Source organism: Cuculus canorus, chromosome 2 (assembly GCF_017976375.1).
Source record: "Cuculus canorus isolate bCucCan1 chromosome 2, bCucCan1.pri, whole genome shotgun sequence".
In the NCBI taxonomy this organism is placed as follows: Eukaryota; Metazoa; Chordata; class Aves; order Cuculiformes; family Cuculidae; genus Cuculus; species Cuculus canorus.
This window is the reverse complement of record NC_071402.1, coordinates 36,247,397-36,263,961: the sequence shown is the minus strand read 5'-3', so window position 1 is coordinate 36,263,961 and position 16,565 is coordinate 36,247,397. Positions and strand designations below refer to the sequence as shown.

General features: G+C 38.6%; 1 protein-coding gene across 1 annotated transcript in view; it reads left to right on the top strand.

Annotated features, from left to right (window-relative positions):
* The window catches only part of C2H8orf34 (chromosome 2 C8orf34 homolog), a 193,771-nt gene that overhangs the window by 169,336 nt on the left and 7,870 nt on the right, over nucleotides 1-16,565 (top strand). The window contains exon 14 of the mRNA XM_054057423.1: nucleotides 10,468-10,491. Coding sequence (XP_053913398.1) covers nucleotides 10,468-10,481 — 14 coding nt within the window. The 3' untranslated portion in view covers nucleotides 10,482-10,491. The remainder of the gene's footprint in view (nucleotides 1-10,467; nucleotides 10,492-16,565) is intronic.

The following is a 16,565-nucleotide window of genomic DNA, read 5'->3' as shown; positions in this document are numbered from 1 at the left end:
CATTAAGAATATGTGTTTTCCTCTTTCCCTCTGTATTAAATACCGTTTGAGGTACTTAGTTGAGGTGGCTACTCTAATCCAAATGTGGCATTTTTCCAGTGTTTCTGGAAACAATGCGAGTTTTAGCTCCTAGTAATTGTAATTTACCAGTACCATGGGATTTTGGGGAGAGTGAGGGTGATAACTGAGATAGATACACCTGAAAATTAAGTCATCTAAATTTACAAAATTGCTTAGGAGCATGAGACATCTTTTGGTTGTCTCTCTGCCCACCTCCACACCCCATCTACACCCGCTTCGATGCTTTAAATATTGCGTACTGAAGTGGAACATAGCTGTTTGCTTCATTCAGCACAAGGAGCAAGCCTACATGGATTTGTATTTCATTGGTACCCTGGCAAGTGAGGAAATGCTCCCCCTTCACCCTCAGGGTATTTCTTCCCAAGAGGAAGTTGAGATCCTTCTTTCCCATTTTACTTTTTCGTCTGAATGCAGCTATGACAGACTGTGGCAGCTTAAAATATTTTGTTTTAAGATTTGAGATATCATACCACTGCCATAAATCAGTGATTGCCTAAACAAAAATTAACACAGTAGAGTACTAATATTTCTCCTTCCGTGCCGTTCCCTTCCTGGAGAGTCTAATTGCTGATTTTAAGATATTCATTGCCAGAACTTGGAGTCAATTCTCTTTTGAATAACAAGAGGCTGACATGCAATGCCATTATTTCAGTTCTGAAATGTGGATCCTGGAATGCAGCCATGTGAATAACGTGTGTGTGATGGCATGGTCTGATTTGGCTTTATGTTTTAATAAAATTTGGTGAAGCAAAACACAACTTTGCTTTTATGTCAGAGAGAACCAATTTCCCTGAAAATATTTAAAGATTTCAAGAATGAAATAGTGGCAGTCTTATGAACAAACTACTATTCAAATATGAATGTCCTGACTTTTTCAAATTACTTTTTTTATATAATATGATAAAGTCATGAATTTATTGAATTTATTTATGGTGTTGTGTTTATTCAATTTTACCAAAAGCTTTTCAAGGAAATGTGGGTCTTTTTAGGAAAATTTTGGCTGCTTGGTAGGGTTCATCTTATGCCTGTTACTGCAAGTTTTAACTAGACGTGTCTGTCTGTCTATCTATCTATGTCTTTATCTTAGCATTGAAGGAACGAGCCACATGAGAAGCAAACTTTGTCTTTTAGCATGTTGGAATTCATAGCATCTTTGAATTCTGATACTTTGTTGTATTGTTTGTAAAAACTGATTTTTTCTGTATGAAACACATTCATAAGATATGCCAATAAAAAATCCATCATTTCTCTATTTAGTTTGCCAGCAACTGGCCAATTTTAATTTCAAAGCCTATGATGTCATATGAGTCCTGTGGTGTTCTGTTTTATGTTCTTTATGCTTTTTCATTATTAGAGAAGTCCTCTTAACCGTCAAATTTCATTTTCTCCATAGCAAACTAACATTTTACACTCTCACAGGCTAGTGTGAATTTTTATGGGCTGTTCTGCTCCATTCTTCAATGAAAAAAATACTAGTCTTGATTATATTTCAGTTTATATTAGTTCATATTTCTCAGTAGGAGATCACATGCTACCAGATAAGAGGATTTTTCTGGGCTTTTCTTCTTTGTATCATTTGTTCACTTTTTTTCATTAGTTGGGTGAATAACATGGCATTTAGCCACACAGAATATGTAGCTGAGTGAGAGCTAAAATTATGACAACCTCAAAGTGTTTAATAGTTTTTCCACAGGCCCAGAGTGCCTTTGGGTAGAAGCAACTGTGGACGTTTGCCAAGTGTGCAAGGCTGAAGGGCAGTGAAATCTGTCCTGAGCTCCACAAGTTTCTGCATTTTCCTTCATTCCAGTGTGCCAAGCTCTTCAATTTCCTCTCCTTTAAAGCCTCTGTAATGATATATATGCTGCACCCTTTTTGTCCTCTTCCTGGTCTGCCTTCATTTATGTGGCTTCCCACATGACGTTCTTCCTTTTGCATGTAGGCTGCTCTGCTCTGTTGCCATTGTAGCTCTCCTTGGTGGAGTATGGGAGTGGCCTCATGTGTAGAGAAACGTGTGTGTACATTGGGAAACGAAGGGAGTTTATACACAGGTGTTTATGCACTGCTGTGTGGGTTATGTGTGTATATGAATACTTCTGTGCATCTTTCTGTTGCTATTTTCTTTAAGAAGCGGATCTGTGGGGGCATCTCTGTGTACCATAATGAACATCCACCCTTTCTCAAGTGCTCGGTCATGTGTCCAAAGGGCTCATGCCACTACTACTACTAGGCTATTCATCACTGTGAACAGAAGCCCTTCGAGTAAGGACATTGCTGGATCTGTTTGGGAAATAGTGAGATCCTTATTGAAATCCTTTGATGTGTCTCAAATCCTCTGTCTTCTCATAGATCCCTTGCCTCGTTTACAGCATTTTGAGGCTCCTGTGGTCATCCAGCACTGGTGTTCCAGGAGGGCGCACTGCTACTGTCCTAAGATGAATGGTCCTGTCTCAGGTTTGAGACCAGGCTTAAATCCATCGGTGTATGTTGTTGTTCCTGTCCTTAAAATTATACACTTCAATGTTGCTCATGCTGCTGCCTAGCAACTTTCTAGTTCTGGACAGGGCTGTGAGAGGGCATTTAAAAATGCTTTCTGAGAGCCATCTATTTGATAAAATGATGCAGAAAGCCCTTCTCCCAGTCCCACAACCTGACTTACAGACACTAGGTACTGTAATCCAGATTTGACCTGCGAAGCTCTCAAAACTGCCCTTTACTTTGTGTATTCTGTACAAAGAGGTACCAGTTTTTCTTCTGTGAGGGAAGGAACAGTCATTCACATGGTGAGGGATCCTGTAACTTTACAAAAGAGGAAATCACTTTATCTGTGTCAGTGGAAAACAATATTGTCACAAAGAGGAGAAACACTCGCCAATACATTAGACAGCATTCTAAAGGTTTAACACACTTAGAATTTTTGCGTTTTTAAAACACTTTTTGAAAAAGATTTAAGGTTCTATGGTGAAATATTTGAATATTAAAACTTTTCTTCTCATATTGCCTTGAAGTTGTTGGTTTAATAAAACACTCCCTTTCTTTACATGTCTTTATGAAGTTTTCTATTCTATAGAATAACTTTTTGTGACTGGTACACTAGCATATTTTAGAGGAACGATATTTAGTTAGAGCTAATATACAGTACTGTGGAAATAAGAAGAATAAACAAGAAGATATGGTTTTTAATCTACTGCTGTACAAGTTAGTATATTATTTGTGGAAGGGTTAGGAAATTAGTTTTTAAGCAGTAACCCAGTGTAAAAACAAAACAAGTAGCGGCTCTTAGCCCTTCTGGAAAGTGATTATGTAATTCCAGTGATGACAGGCAGCACCATTGTTTGATTTATAACAGCACAACTTTCATTTAACACTGACCATATGGCAATTTTCATTACCTACATTGTTCAGGGCCTATGCCAACAGTACACAAAGTAGTGAACTTTATTCCTAGGTAATTTGACTAAGACAGAGGATACTGCATTGTGGCATATTGATTGATAGTACAAAGAACTGATAATTAGATTTCTCTGAATCCTTTATAAGCAGGCTGTGGGCTTTTGAACATTATTGCATTATTTTGACACTATTGAATTATCAAATGTGCCAGTTTGTTTTCAGAGTATGTGTTTGAAATACAGGATGACAAAAAGGTGTCATAGAACAAGTTTATGTAGTATAACCTACAGTCTTATTTTAATTTATATCACTAGATAGCTTTAATTTATGCAAGAAATGTGAGGGAATGTTATTATTGGGAATCCTTGATGCTATAGCTCACATCTTCTGATGAGGACATCCCAGATCTTTTACAATGAAAATGTTCCTCCTAGTAATTTCTTTTGACAGTTCTAATTACTGTGCTGCATATTGGAATAAAACTGAAGGTGGGAACACAACCTAGAATTTCTAGAGGTAACTTTTTTATTATTATTTGTGGAAATACCCATTATTGGAATTCATTGAGATCAGTGACTTTGCTGTCATGCATTGTGGTACAACAGAAGGAACCTCAGTTTGGTACCTCACTGTACCCACGTTATTTTCCACACTGGTTCCGTGTGACTAATTGAAAAGGTAAGTTCTTTGTTCTATTTAGTAACAGTGCCACCAGACATTCCAGATATCTTTGTGTAGGGGCACGCTGCTATTTGTCCCCATCAGGCAACTTTTTTTTGCCAAAGGTTTGTAGAGCTCTACCTTTCAGTTGACTGACTCTGGATGGTTTATTGAACACCTAAAGCTTTTTGAGCTAGACATGACTATTTCTCTGAGACTGGATAGCAGAAGTTTGAAGTTTGGCTGCCTAATGGCCAGTAGGTACATTCTTAGGTCATCAGGGACTGTTCTGTGATACTGGGTCTACACTAGCTACTGCTGTGAAACCCTTCCCTTGTTCCAGGGCTAATGTATCGCTGGCTACTAGATGACCTGAAAACAAATCACTGGCTTTTGACAGTTGCCTTCAGCTAGACTGGTTCCTGAATCTACTGCTATTTGCATTTGAACTCACTGAAGGTTTTCATAAACCTCAGTCCCATCTTAGATCCAAGATTTCTTGATTGCACTACAGGTATATGGAGGTGAGGTGGGAGGGTGGGGCATGAGTGATGTCAGGGAGAAATGCTAATCCAGTATAAATAGACAGTGCATATAAATAAACAATAAAATCAAATGTAGACAAAGTGGTCAGTACACATTCTCTAAAACTGCAACCTCTTCTCTGGCCCTATCTCCTTTTGCAATCAACTATGAACTTCTATTGACTTTACTAGGAGTTCAGTCAAAGCTTTCTGATCTCACAACCGCTTCTATAATGGAAAATGGAATTACGTGATAAAAGAGAGAGACCAAATTGCATTTACTGTTTCTGTGGTGAGAATAGATTGCTGTGATGATAGAGTTGGAGAAAAAATAAGTTTTAGGAAAGACAAGAGTAATAAATTTTGTAGGTAAGGAAAAGAAAAATAAACTAACATGATAGAAGAAGATTATGTTCAACTCCTTCTGCCTCAAGAATGCTAATAAAGATCAACTGAATACTGCTTAGGTCTCAGTGACACTCATTCTAGCCTTTTCAGACATTCAGCTGTTTGCAGGTCCTGCACTTCAACCTACCTAATAATGTATGCATGATGGGCTTGCATTTGGGTTTGAGTAAGTATCCTTCCTGATGGGTCTTACCCAAACTTACTGAATGCCCCTACAGGATGTTACAAAGGGAATGCACTTGTCACTGCTTAACAGTAAATCATGTGAGGTGCGTCTGCCTGGACTCCTGCCCCTTATCTCTCCAGAACATTTATGTGTCTAAACAGGCTGGACCGCTGGGCTTAAACCAATGGCATGAGGTTTAACAAGGCCAAATGCTGGGTCATGCACTTTGGGCACAACAACCCTATGCAGTGCTACAGACTTGGGAAGAGTGGCTGGAAAGCTGCCCAGAGGAGAAGGACCTGGGGGTGTTGGTTGACAGCCAACTGAACATGAGCCAGCAGTGTGCCCAGGTGGCCAAGAAGGCCAATGGCATCTTGGCTTGTATCAGAAACGGTGAGACCAGCAGGTCCAGGAAGGTTATTCTGCTCCTGTACTCGGCACTGGTGACACCACACCTCGAATACTCTGTTCAGTTTTGGCCCCCTCACTCCAAGAAGGATGTTGAGACTCTGGGACGTGTCCAGAGAAGAGCAATGAAACTGATGATGGCGCTGGAGAACAAGACTTAAGAGGAGCGGCTGAGGGAACTGGGGTTGTTTAGCCTTGAGAAGAGGAGGCTGAGGGGGAGACCTTATTGCTCTCTACAACTGCCTGAAAGGAGGTTGTAGAGAGGAGGGAGCTGGCCTCTTCTCCCAAGTGACAGGGGACGGGACAAGAGGGAATGGCCTCAAGCTGCGTCAGGGGAGGTTCAAGACATCAGAAAAAAATTTTTAACAGAAAAGGTTATTGGGCGCTGGCAGAGGCTGCCCAGGGAGGTGGTGGAATCACCATCCCTGGAGGTATTTGAAAGATGGGTGGATGAGATGCTCAGGGACGTGGTTCAGTGGTTGATAGGAATAGTCAGACTTGATGATCCGGGAGGTCTTTGCCAACCTAGTGATTTTGTGATTCTGTGTCTAAAGTCCATGAATTCATCTGTTTACTGATGCTTGTTCTCTCTTTTTTTTTTTTTTTTTTATTAACACAGTTAAGTATCACAGAATCACAGAATCACAAGGTCGGAAAGGACCCATTGGATCATCGAGTCCAACCATTCCTAACACTCCCTAAACCATGTCCCTCAGCACTTCATCCACCCGTTCCTTAAACACCTCCAGGGAAGGCGACTCGACCACCTCCCTGGGCAGCCTGTTCCAGTACCCAATGACTCTTACTGTGAAGAATTTTTTTCTGATATCCAACCTGAACCTCCCCTGACGGAGCTTCAGGCCATTCCCTCTAGTCCTGTCCCCTGTCACTTGGGAGAAGAGGCCAGCTCTTTGCTTAGTACTTTGTACTAAGTACTTTGCTTAGGCACAGTTTGCTGCATGACATCACAATGATTTGCTCTAATACTATCAGGAACTGTAATACTTTAGTAAATTTATAACGATGGAGCACTTTCATTAACAGTACCTCAGTCCTGTCATGAACGTGTCAGTATCCTTGGACTCCTAAACATGACTTGTAAATGTGTAGTGTTTAAAGTGTTACTCATGCTTTGTTTCTCATATCTTATACAGATTTTTGAAGGAATTCTGCTCACATTTTGGGAGGCTGGATTTAAGGTGCATTTCTTATGTCTGTAAATTAAAAGAGAACAGCCACATTTGTTAGAAGTCAGTGTAGCTACAGCAATTTTGTCACTGGCAATCCCTTTATTTGTATAGGTTTCCAAATATAGTTTGTCATAAATAATGCTGCTGCTGCTAGTGATGGTAATACTGAATATAATATTTCCTTAGCAGAATTCATATGGGAATTCATTGTCCTTGCCTGATACATACTTTTCCAGACAAGCAATAGATTATTTTTGGAAAAAGAATCCTAAGTTCTATCCAAGTATGCCAAATATGTCCATATAAATGTAACATACACTGGCCTCCTCTGTGTTGAATACCTGTGTTTACTGGATGCAGGAACAAACAATGCTGTGATGAAAATGAACAAATAAAGAATCTTGGTTTTTATTTCTAGTCCTTTGCAATCATCTGTCCTTTATAATCAGATAGGGCCACCTTTTACTGCCTTTGATGAATGTAGAGTAAAAAGGGAACTTGACTGATTAGAGAAATACAGCTCTTGGACTGAAGTGATGAGAAACTTCAAACCACAGGCTGTAGACCAATACCACTAAAACTTTAAGAGCTTTGATACTGATTTTCCAGAAGCAGGATTTCACACCTTTTGCTTTCAGATTTCATTAGTGGCCTGGGACTAATTAAAAAGGGGGAGACTTCCTTTAGATGCCTAGAGAGTTGATCATAATACCACCTAGCATAAGGGAGAAGAAACTACTGGTACCTTTACTGTCAATTTGTTTATTGCATATAATCAGTTAAATTTAATAATTGCATTGTGGCAATTAAAATTATAGCAACAGTATGCTGATGTCTCTTTTTAGTAGAATAAAGTCTGAATCTTTTTTACTTAAAAAAAATTAGGTTAAGAATCTGAAATCATATATATAATGCATATTTCACTGAACATTTACAGACTTCCCAAAATTTCTTGATGCTTCGTGCAGAAAGGAGGAGAGAAGTTACTTTACCTAGTTGCCAGTTAGCTGAATACCTTAGCTCAGTTAGCTGTGTGGACTGAAAGATTAGCTAAAAGGGTCTCTGGAAGATCTCCAGGTGTGTTTTGTGGTTTTTTTCCGATGGTAATGCCTTCTATTTTTTCATAAATTTTGGCATGGCACTATCTTCTTTACAATTAATAAGAAGGAAAAGCCACAGTGCTGTTTGTGCTTCCCTGATGGGAAGGAGTCCCTGATCCCTTCGGCCACCAGTTTGCGATTATCAGAGGAAGTTGCAAACAAGATCTTTTCCAAGCAACTTGATAGAGGGGTGATTCGTGCTAAATGCAATGAACTTACCCATGCTCTATCAGTTGTGATTGCAGAATAGGAAATAACTGTAGTCAAAATTAATTACTGATATACCGATTGTCTGTGGTGGAAAGGATGCAAAAAATACACCATAAAGCAAAAAGAAGTCACTTGCTTGAGTAATGTCTTTTCTCTGTAAAGCCTACATTATGATCTGATAAGACTACTTTTTTTTTTCCCTGTATCAACCTTATTTACCCCTAATGAATGTATTCCTTTGTTTTCTTACGTATATGCTGATTGATTTTAAACATTGTAAATGAGTAGAACTCGACTGAATAAAGGTTATCTTACATACACAATAGCAATAGAATTTTCATGTCATAGGCATATTTGAAGAATGTCTTGGTCAAATTTCACTTATGCTTTTTCTCAGTAACTGTGAATGTAAATATATTTAATGATATGGCATTTTGTTCTTTATGAGTACACAACTCAACTAATCTGTTCTGATTTTGACTAGTGTGCAACACTAGAAAGTCAGGTCCTATTGAAATCTAGTTTTAGTAGAGCTGATAGGTATCCTTCATATTATCTTCCAACTATTTATATTTATATTCATATTAAAAAATCTTTGGCTTTAGGTGGCTGTTAATAGTAGTACAATCAAATGCAATACAGAATGTCATGTAGCTTCAATAATAATTAAGGCTGAAGCCCATCTGGGTGTAATATCACAATTCACAGTAGTCTCATCCATTGGCTTCTTGCCCTAACAACTGAAACAGAGGTCTTTTGGATTTATGCCTTACTAAAAAGCATGTAAAAATTTATGGCTGAATGTGAATCTTTTAAAATATTTAAAACTTTTAAATTAATATTTAAAAGCGTTTCCATGCTAAGAGTAATTATCCTTCAAAAAGCTTTGTCTTAGTATCTTACTCCAGTTAAATATGAATGTTAAAATGCTGAATTAAATTCCTCTAGGACTAATTATTAGGTTTTAATCTTTTTTTGTGTACATTTTGACAACTGAAATTTTTGACAGGTCAAATCAGCTGATACCTTACGTGGTGTCTGATACCACTAGATGAATGCCATGAGATTTAAAGAATGCAGAATAGTTTGTGGTTTTAGCCTGCCTCATTTTAAGGGCTCCCTTGGTCCTTGGGGCATAAAATAGGATAATTGCAAACTAAACTAAACCGTATTTTTAAGCAAAGGATGAGACTTACAGTCAGTTTGCTGTATACTGATGGCTGTATACTTCTGATTACATTAACTCAGCATTGTAGCAGTGTCAAACTGGTCCATTCAAATGTCAGAATTTGAAAGTATTTTTGACCTAAATGAGGTCTCTTTTCAAATATACTCCCCTATTCAGTCTAAACATAAAATATTCTAACAGCAGCAACCAGCTTCACAGCAAGGCATTTGTGCATTCCTGTTTGCTTTTAAAGACTGTACCATATCTATTATGTAGACTATACCATACTTCACACTGTTCGTGTTCAACATTTTAGTGATTTTAGACTTTTAGTAATTAACAATGTCGGAGTAGTAAATAATAGAGTAGATAAAAAGGTTATTCTTAAAGTCAACGTAGGTTTTAGAGTTTGTGGTCTCTCTATTATTGTACATCTAGAAACCATGGAAAATATCTATATTATGAATCCTGTATGGAATATTTTTGAATACCATTTTGCTGAATTCCCTGTGGTACCTGGCTGGATTACAGTGCTACTTCTTTTCATACTCATTATCAATTAAATCCCACAGAGATCATGGTAGACTTTGAATGACCTTTGCTTATAAAAACATCAAAACTATATCTATTTTAACTTGGCAGCTAATTAAAAAAGTTTTGTCTCAAGTCTGATGTGGTCATTGGTTAAATAACCTCTTCAAGCACCTTAATTCATACTTACACTGTATTATTAAATAACAAAGTTTAATGGTTCAGACACTTTTCCATACAGAACACAGGCATTTTATCAAAACTAGAACTTTAGAAACACAAGCAAGCATTGAAACTGCTATTTCTCATTTTTGACATGAATATTAACATTTGCCAAGTGAAATTGTAGTCATCACAGAAAAATTATTGCTTGTATTTGAGCTATGCTAAAATAAAATTTTGTCTTTTATCTTTTACATCTCTACCATTTCTTCCATAGTGGTTCCATTTATGGAAGCTTCCATTGCTTTCATAAATCCTACGAGCAGTGAAAGATCTGAATGTGGGATCAAAGTTTATTGAAGAAGATTTTTCATGTACTTTTTCACACAGCCCCACAGTTCAAGGGAAACTACTCATTCCTTTGTTTTCTTTCTTTCTTTTTTTTTATTTTTCATTCCTGTCTTTTCAGGCAAAAGGGAATAAAAACTGCTAGGTGAGCTTCTGACTACACATGGACACTGAAGCAATGTAATGCCCAGAATTCAAGATTCCTTTAATTGAATGTTATTAAATGCATATGTAGATTGTTTCAGCACTAATAGATTCTCCTTTTCATATCGAACACATCCTGAGTTGATCCACAGACCAAATTTTATTGGAAGCACCTATGGGTGCTGAGGAAGATGACAGATGTTATTGCTAAGCCACTCTCCATTATCTTTGAGAGATCGTGAACAACAGGAAAGGTGCCCGAGGACTGGAGAAACACCAATGTTTACTCCAATGTTCAAAAACGTCAAGAAGGAGGACCCAGGAGATGGCAGGCCAGTCAGCTTCACCTCCATTCCTGGGAAGGGATGGAACAACTCATTCTGGATGTCATGTCCAAGCATCTAGAGGAAAAGAAGGTTATCAGGACCGGTCAACATGGATTCACCAAGGGGAAATCATACTTGACCAATCTGATAGCATTCTGTGATGGCATAACTGTCTGTGTAGATGAAAGGAGAGCAGTAGATATCATCTGCCTTGACTTCAGCAAGGGTTTTGACACTGTCTCTGATAATATCCTCATAGGCAAGTTTAGGACATGTGGGTTAGATGAGTGAACAGCGAAGTGAATTGAGAATTGGCTGGATGGCAGAGCTCAGAAGGTTGTCATCAGTAGCATAGAGTCTAGTTGGAAACCTGTAGCTAGTGGGGTCAGTAGTAGGCCCAGTCTTGTTCGGCATGTTTGTCAATTACTTGGATGAGGGAACAGAGTGCATCCTCAGCAAATGTGCTGACAACACAAAACTGTCTGATACACTGGAAGGCTGTACTGCCATTCGGTGAGACCTGGACAGGCGAGACAGTTGGGTGGAGAGGAATCTAATGAAGCTCAACAAAGGCAAAAGCAGAGTCACAACCTAAGGAAGAATAACCCCGTGCACCAGTGCAGGTTCAGAGTTGACCTGCTGGAAAGCAGCTCTGAGGAGAAGGACTGAGAGTCCTGGTGGAAAACTAGTTTGCCACGAGCTAGCAGTGTGCCCTTGTGATCAAGAAGGCCAATGGTATCCTGGGATGCATTAAGAAGAATGTGGCCAACAGAGACATCAAGGGAGATTATCCTCCCCTTCTACTCTGTCCTAGTGAGGCCCCATCTGGAGTACTGTGTCCAGTTTTGGGCTTCCTAGCTCAAGAAAGACAAGAAACTGGAAAGAGTCCAGTGGAAGGTTGAAAAGATAATAGAGAACAGGAGCATCTCCTTTATGAGGAAAGGCTGAGAGACCTGGGTCAGCTTTGCCTGGAGAAGACTGAGAGGTGATTTTATCAATACTTATAAATATCTAATGGAGGGGTGTTACAAGGATGGGACCAAACTCTTCTCAATGGTGCCCAGCAACAGGACAAGGGACAACATGCAAGTTGGAACACAGGAAGTTCCAGCTGCACATGAGGAAAAAATTCTTTACTATGAAGGTGATGAAGCACTGTAACAGACTGCCCAGAGAAGTCGTGGAATCTCCTTCTCTGGAGATGTTCCAAAACCCTTCTGGAAGCCTTCCTGTGCAACCTCCTGTAGGTGACTGCTTTAGCAGGGGTGTTGGACTAGATGATCTCCAGAGGTCCCTTCCAACTTTAGCCATTCTGTGATTCTGTGATTGTGAACCTTTTGAAGAGGCTGTGCATGTTCCTAGAGGAAGATTCTACAATTAATATTTTCCGATGATGACATATTTCACCAGAAGTTCTTGACCCTTTTCTACTTCTAAATGACTCCTGAAGGAGTTGATAAACTCTCTAAATTATTTTGAAGTGTTTAAAAAAATAACCATCTCAGATAGACAAAATAGGATAGGATAGGATAGGATAGGATAGGATAGGATAGGATAGGATAGGATAGGATAGGATAGGATAGGATAGGATAGGATAGACTTCAGGCAATGAACTAGTGAAAGAGCTGGAAGGAACGTCCTGTGAGGAGCATCTAAGGACTTTTGGCTTGTCTGGTTTGGGGAAAAGGAAGCTTAGGGGTGACCAGCTTCCTGAGGAGGGTAAGTGGAGAGGGAGGTGCTGAGCTATTCACCGTGTTATCCAGTGATAGGATGTGTGAGAATGGTTCAAGGTTGCCTCTAGGGAGGTTTAGACTGGATATTTGGAAGCATTTCTTTAAAGAGAGGGTGGTCAAACTCTGGAACAGGCTTCCTAGAGAAGTGGTCAATGCCCCAAGCCTGTCAAAGTTCAAGAGGCATTTGGCCAACACCCTTAATAACATGCTTTAATGATGTGTGAATGATCTGTTTTACTCTGTACTTTTGGCCTCTTGACATCTTTTTTCACTGAGCAAGAAAAGCAACTCTGATAATGCCCAGACATGCAAACTTTAGTAATTAGTAATATAGACATTTCTAAATGGCATTTCTAGATCACACTGTTGTTGTGATCAATAGAGATTACCCTACTGATAGTCATTTGGTGATACATTCAACAATTTTGTTTTCTAGATCTTACATTAATTAAGGAAAGTGTCACATTGGTGCATTTATTCCACTGTAAAATCAATCACTCTAGTAACAATTTAAATATTTGTGAATTGTTCTTTGGAAACTTAATTCTTCTGATAAAGACTTCAGAGCTATTATTTAGTCCAGTGCAATTTTGCACATCCTGTGCTTTGCATCACATAGGATTGTTCTGAACCTGTGCACGTGCATGTGCAATCTTACATAGGAACAAATCCAATACAGATTTGAAGACCCTCATAATTAGTGGATTAAATGCCAGCTCTTGGAAGTCTCCTTCTGGAATGGTATCTGACGTGTGCAAGAAGATGTCTTCAACCATCAGGATGTTTAGTTTGGAAGTAGCTTCTGAAGGGATTCACTAATGCTCTCACAAAGGTCTGAAAATGCCTCCTTCCTTCCTTCCTTCCTTCCTCCCTTCCTTCCTTCCTCCCTCCCTTCCTCCCTTCCTTCCTCCCTTCCTCCCTCCCTTCCTCCCTTCCTTCCTTCCTTCCTTCCTTCCTTCCTTCCTTCCTTCCTTCCTTCCTTCCTTCCTTCCTTCCTTCCTTCCTTCCTTCCTTCCTTCCTTCCTTCCTTCCTTCCTTCCTTCCTTCCTTTTTATAAATAAATGAATTACATAAAAAGTAAGCTACACAATTGATTCTTGTCAGCCACAAAACCTATGACAGAGCTTTAGAAACAGCACTAGTTATACGCTTCTTTTCCATATTGTAGTTTAATCGCAGGCTTCTGGTCTTATAGACCTGCAAATGTCTGTTTGATCTCAGTAGTTGTACTATGAAGGTTCAACTATACTGAAAACATCATTCTAATTATCACACATGGGTACCTCAGAGGTCCAATTATTTGGATGGATCTTTACCTGGGCTCAATGTCCTGATCTCCCCATTAAATCAGTTTCAGGGGGACGCCTTTATTTTGCTATAAAAAGTGATTGTTATCCTAAAAGGAATAAAAAATATTGCATTGGATTGTTGAATAACAATAAATTTCTTTATATAGGCAGGTCATCTATATGCAAACATATGGTTGCTGCAAGTCTAGTATTATAGTCCTAATACCTGCAGAAGACATTTTCATTTTTCCTACCCATTCCCTGACAAATAAATACCAAAGAACTATCCTACCATGTCTTCTGTTTAAAATCCATTGCTAAGACTGGATACTCCAACAAGAGGAAGGCAGTGGAGCTATTTTAATTTATCCTTCTACATGAAAAATAGTGCTTTCATAAACAGAAATAAGCATTGTTAGGAAGCGTATTTGGACTAAGCACATTTTCTGGAGCTATTTATGATCTTCTGTTTTGATTTGTGATAGTAACAATATTCAGCCTGTGTACTTGGGAAGAAAGTGAGCTTGTTTCATTTGTTTCATTATGGGGTGCAGGCAGGTCTGTTCCAACCCAAAAAATATTTGTTCCTCAGAATTACTCTATGATATCTGGGATAGAAGTAACCTCCGTTTGTATGTTGACTGATGCCTTTATTTGCTATGTAAAACTGAGACATGTCTTCCATTTCAGGGTAGTTCCACACTGTGCAACCATTTAAATTACTTTTATTAATTGCTTAATATTTATAACACTATATGTATGGCAAGCATATCACAAATCACGTCAGTCAAAAAGGGCATGTTAATGGAGCTAATTGCTTTGATGTTACTATATTACACATTGGGTATCATTGAGCTAATAAAATGACTCTTTTATAAAAACTAGACATCTCAAATCTCATTTGCTACTTTTAGAACAGCGTCCTTTGATTTAATGATGTGCTGGAAAGGGCTATAGTAGCTCTGTGAAAAAAACTCTTATTGCTCATAGTGACACTGAGTATAAACTTTTAAAATATGTGCTTAATCTGATATTGAAGGCATATATTTTTAGGAGAAATTTTACTAAAAAACTGAGCTATGTTTGGGTAGAAATGGCTTTCAGCTGTTTTATTTTAAATTTCTTTCCACTCGACCTCCTCAAAAACATGTGTCAGTTATGATGGACTGCTGTATTATTTGCAAGATTTAATGTGAGCTGGACACCGTATTTTTCCTAAGGAATGCTGAAACCAGGCTCTTTCCTGCTTAGGTCTTGAAGTTGTATCCATCAGAGTGGTACAGCTCTCTTCATACATTGCATTTATAGCAGTGACTTAGATCTATGTGTTTGTAAACTGTTCTTTTCATATAGTTTTGTAAGCAGTGGACAGAACACTGCTGCTTAGTTAATTCTGAGTTTTGTTTTTCCTTAGCTATCCTATACCTTGCCTTCTTTGCCATGCCTTTTGAATGTTTTCTTACAGTTTCTACAGTTTTTAAAATCTCTCCTGCAGTTAGTCTTCTCATGAAGACTTTTGTGAGTGATAAATTCTCACTTAATAAGCTAAAACCAAAAAAGACCTTGGCTGACCAAAATGTCAGTGTCTTGCAAAACAACTGCCCTGGCCATCAAAACAAACATCCTTTTGGTTCCAAAGCCCAAACCTCTGAAATTCCCTTTTTTTTTTTTTTTTGCTCATTTCCCTTCTTTCCCTTCCTTCCTCACCACACTCATTAGTACCTTTTATTATGGAAACAGCCTCTCTTCTTCTAAATAAAGGAAGACTCCAAGTCTCGCTCTCCTTAATTTTGTTGCTGCCCCTTACTCTGCAAGGTGGCAGCTGGGAAAGCATCCTTCTTCCAGATTCAGAGGCCAGGACAGAGAGGAGACCAGAAAGTAGTTGTGAAGTTTGCTTATGACTCACAACAATGCCTGAACTTGGAAGAATGCACTCAAAGGAGGAGAGTAAATAACAGTAAACCTGCTGCTCTGACAATGGTTATTTAACATGTTACTATAGAGCATTTGCAGCTCCTATATGGGTCTTGGCCTTAATCTATCACTATATAAAACTGTCATTAGTTACATTCACAAGTACTTAAACATCTCCAAACCAAATGAGTTAAATGACATCTCATCACTTTTTAATTGTTTTACAATTCTGGTTTTAAGAGGGTAGTATTATGGGATGCTTGTCAGAGTCTGCTGGTCCTGATAGTGTTGGTCTCAGAGTAGTGTTTTCTTGGGCTGGAAGGGGCTTTTGATGATCTTTTTTATTTTTCCAAGTCCCAGTCCTTTGAATTCGTTAATGGAGGCTTACATGGGTAGAAGATATTGGCTAAGCTAAACCTTTGTCAACTCTTCAAATTCCCATCTAATTTAGGACTCCAACTCCAACACTGAAATCATCAAAAGTGTGTTGTTTTGGACTATCTTAGTTTACATTAGTTTTATAATCTGCTTTTATAATCTCCTTAACCGTAAAGCTCAGACATTTAATAGCTAATGTGATAATGTTTACATTGTTTATGTCTTATTAAAATGGATTGTGTGTCTTGGACAATCACTACCATACCACTAGTCCCAAGACAGCGCTGTGATTCAGCACTCCCTCTGAGTGCCCTACGGACAAAAGACATACCCACCTGCACTCAGCATCTGTACTGTGCAATCATGCCAGCGCTGAAGAAACTGAAATTTGCTGCAGCTTCACTGCAGTTTTGTAGCCTCTGCTTTTTTTTTGAC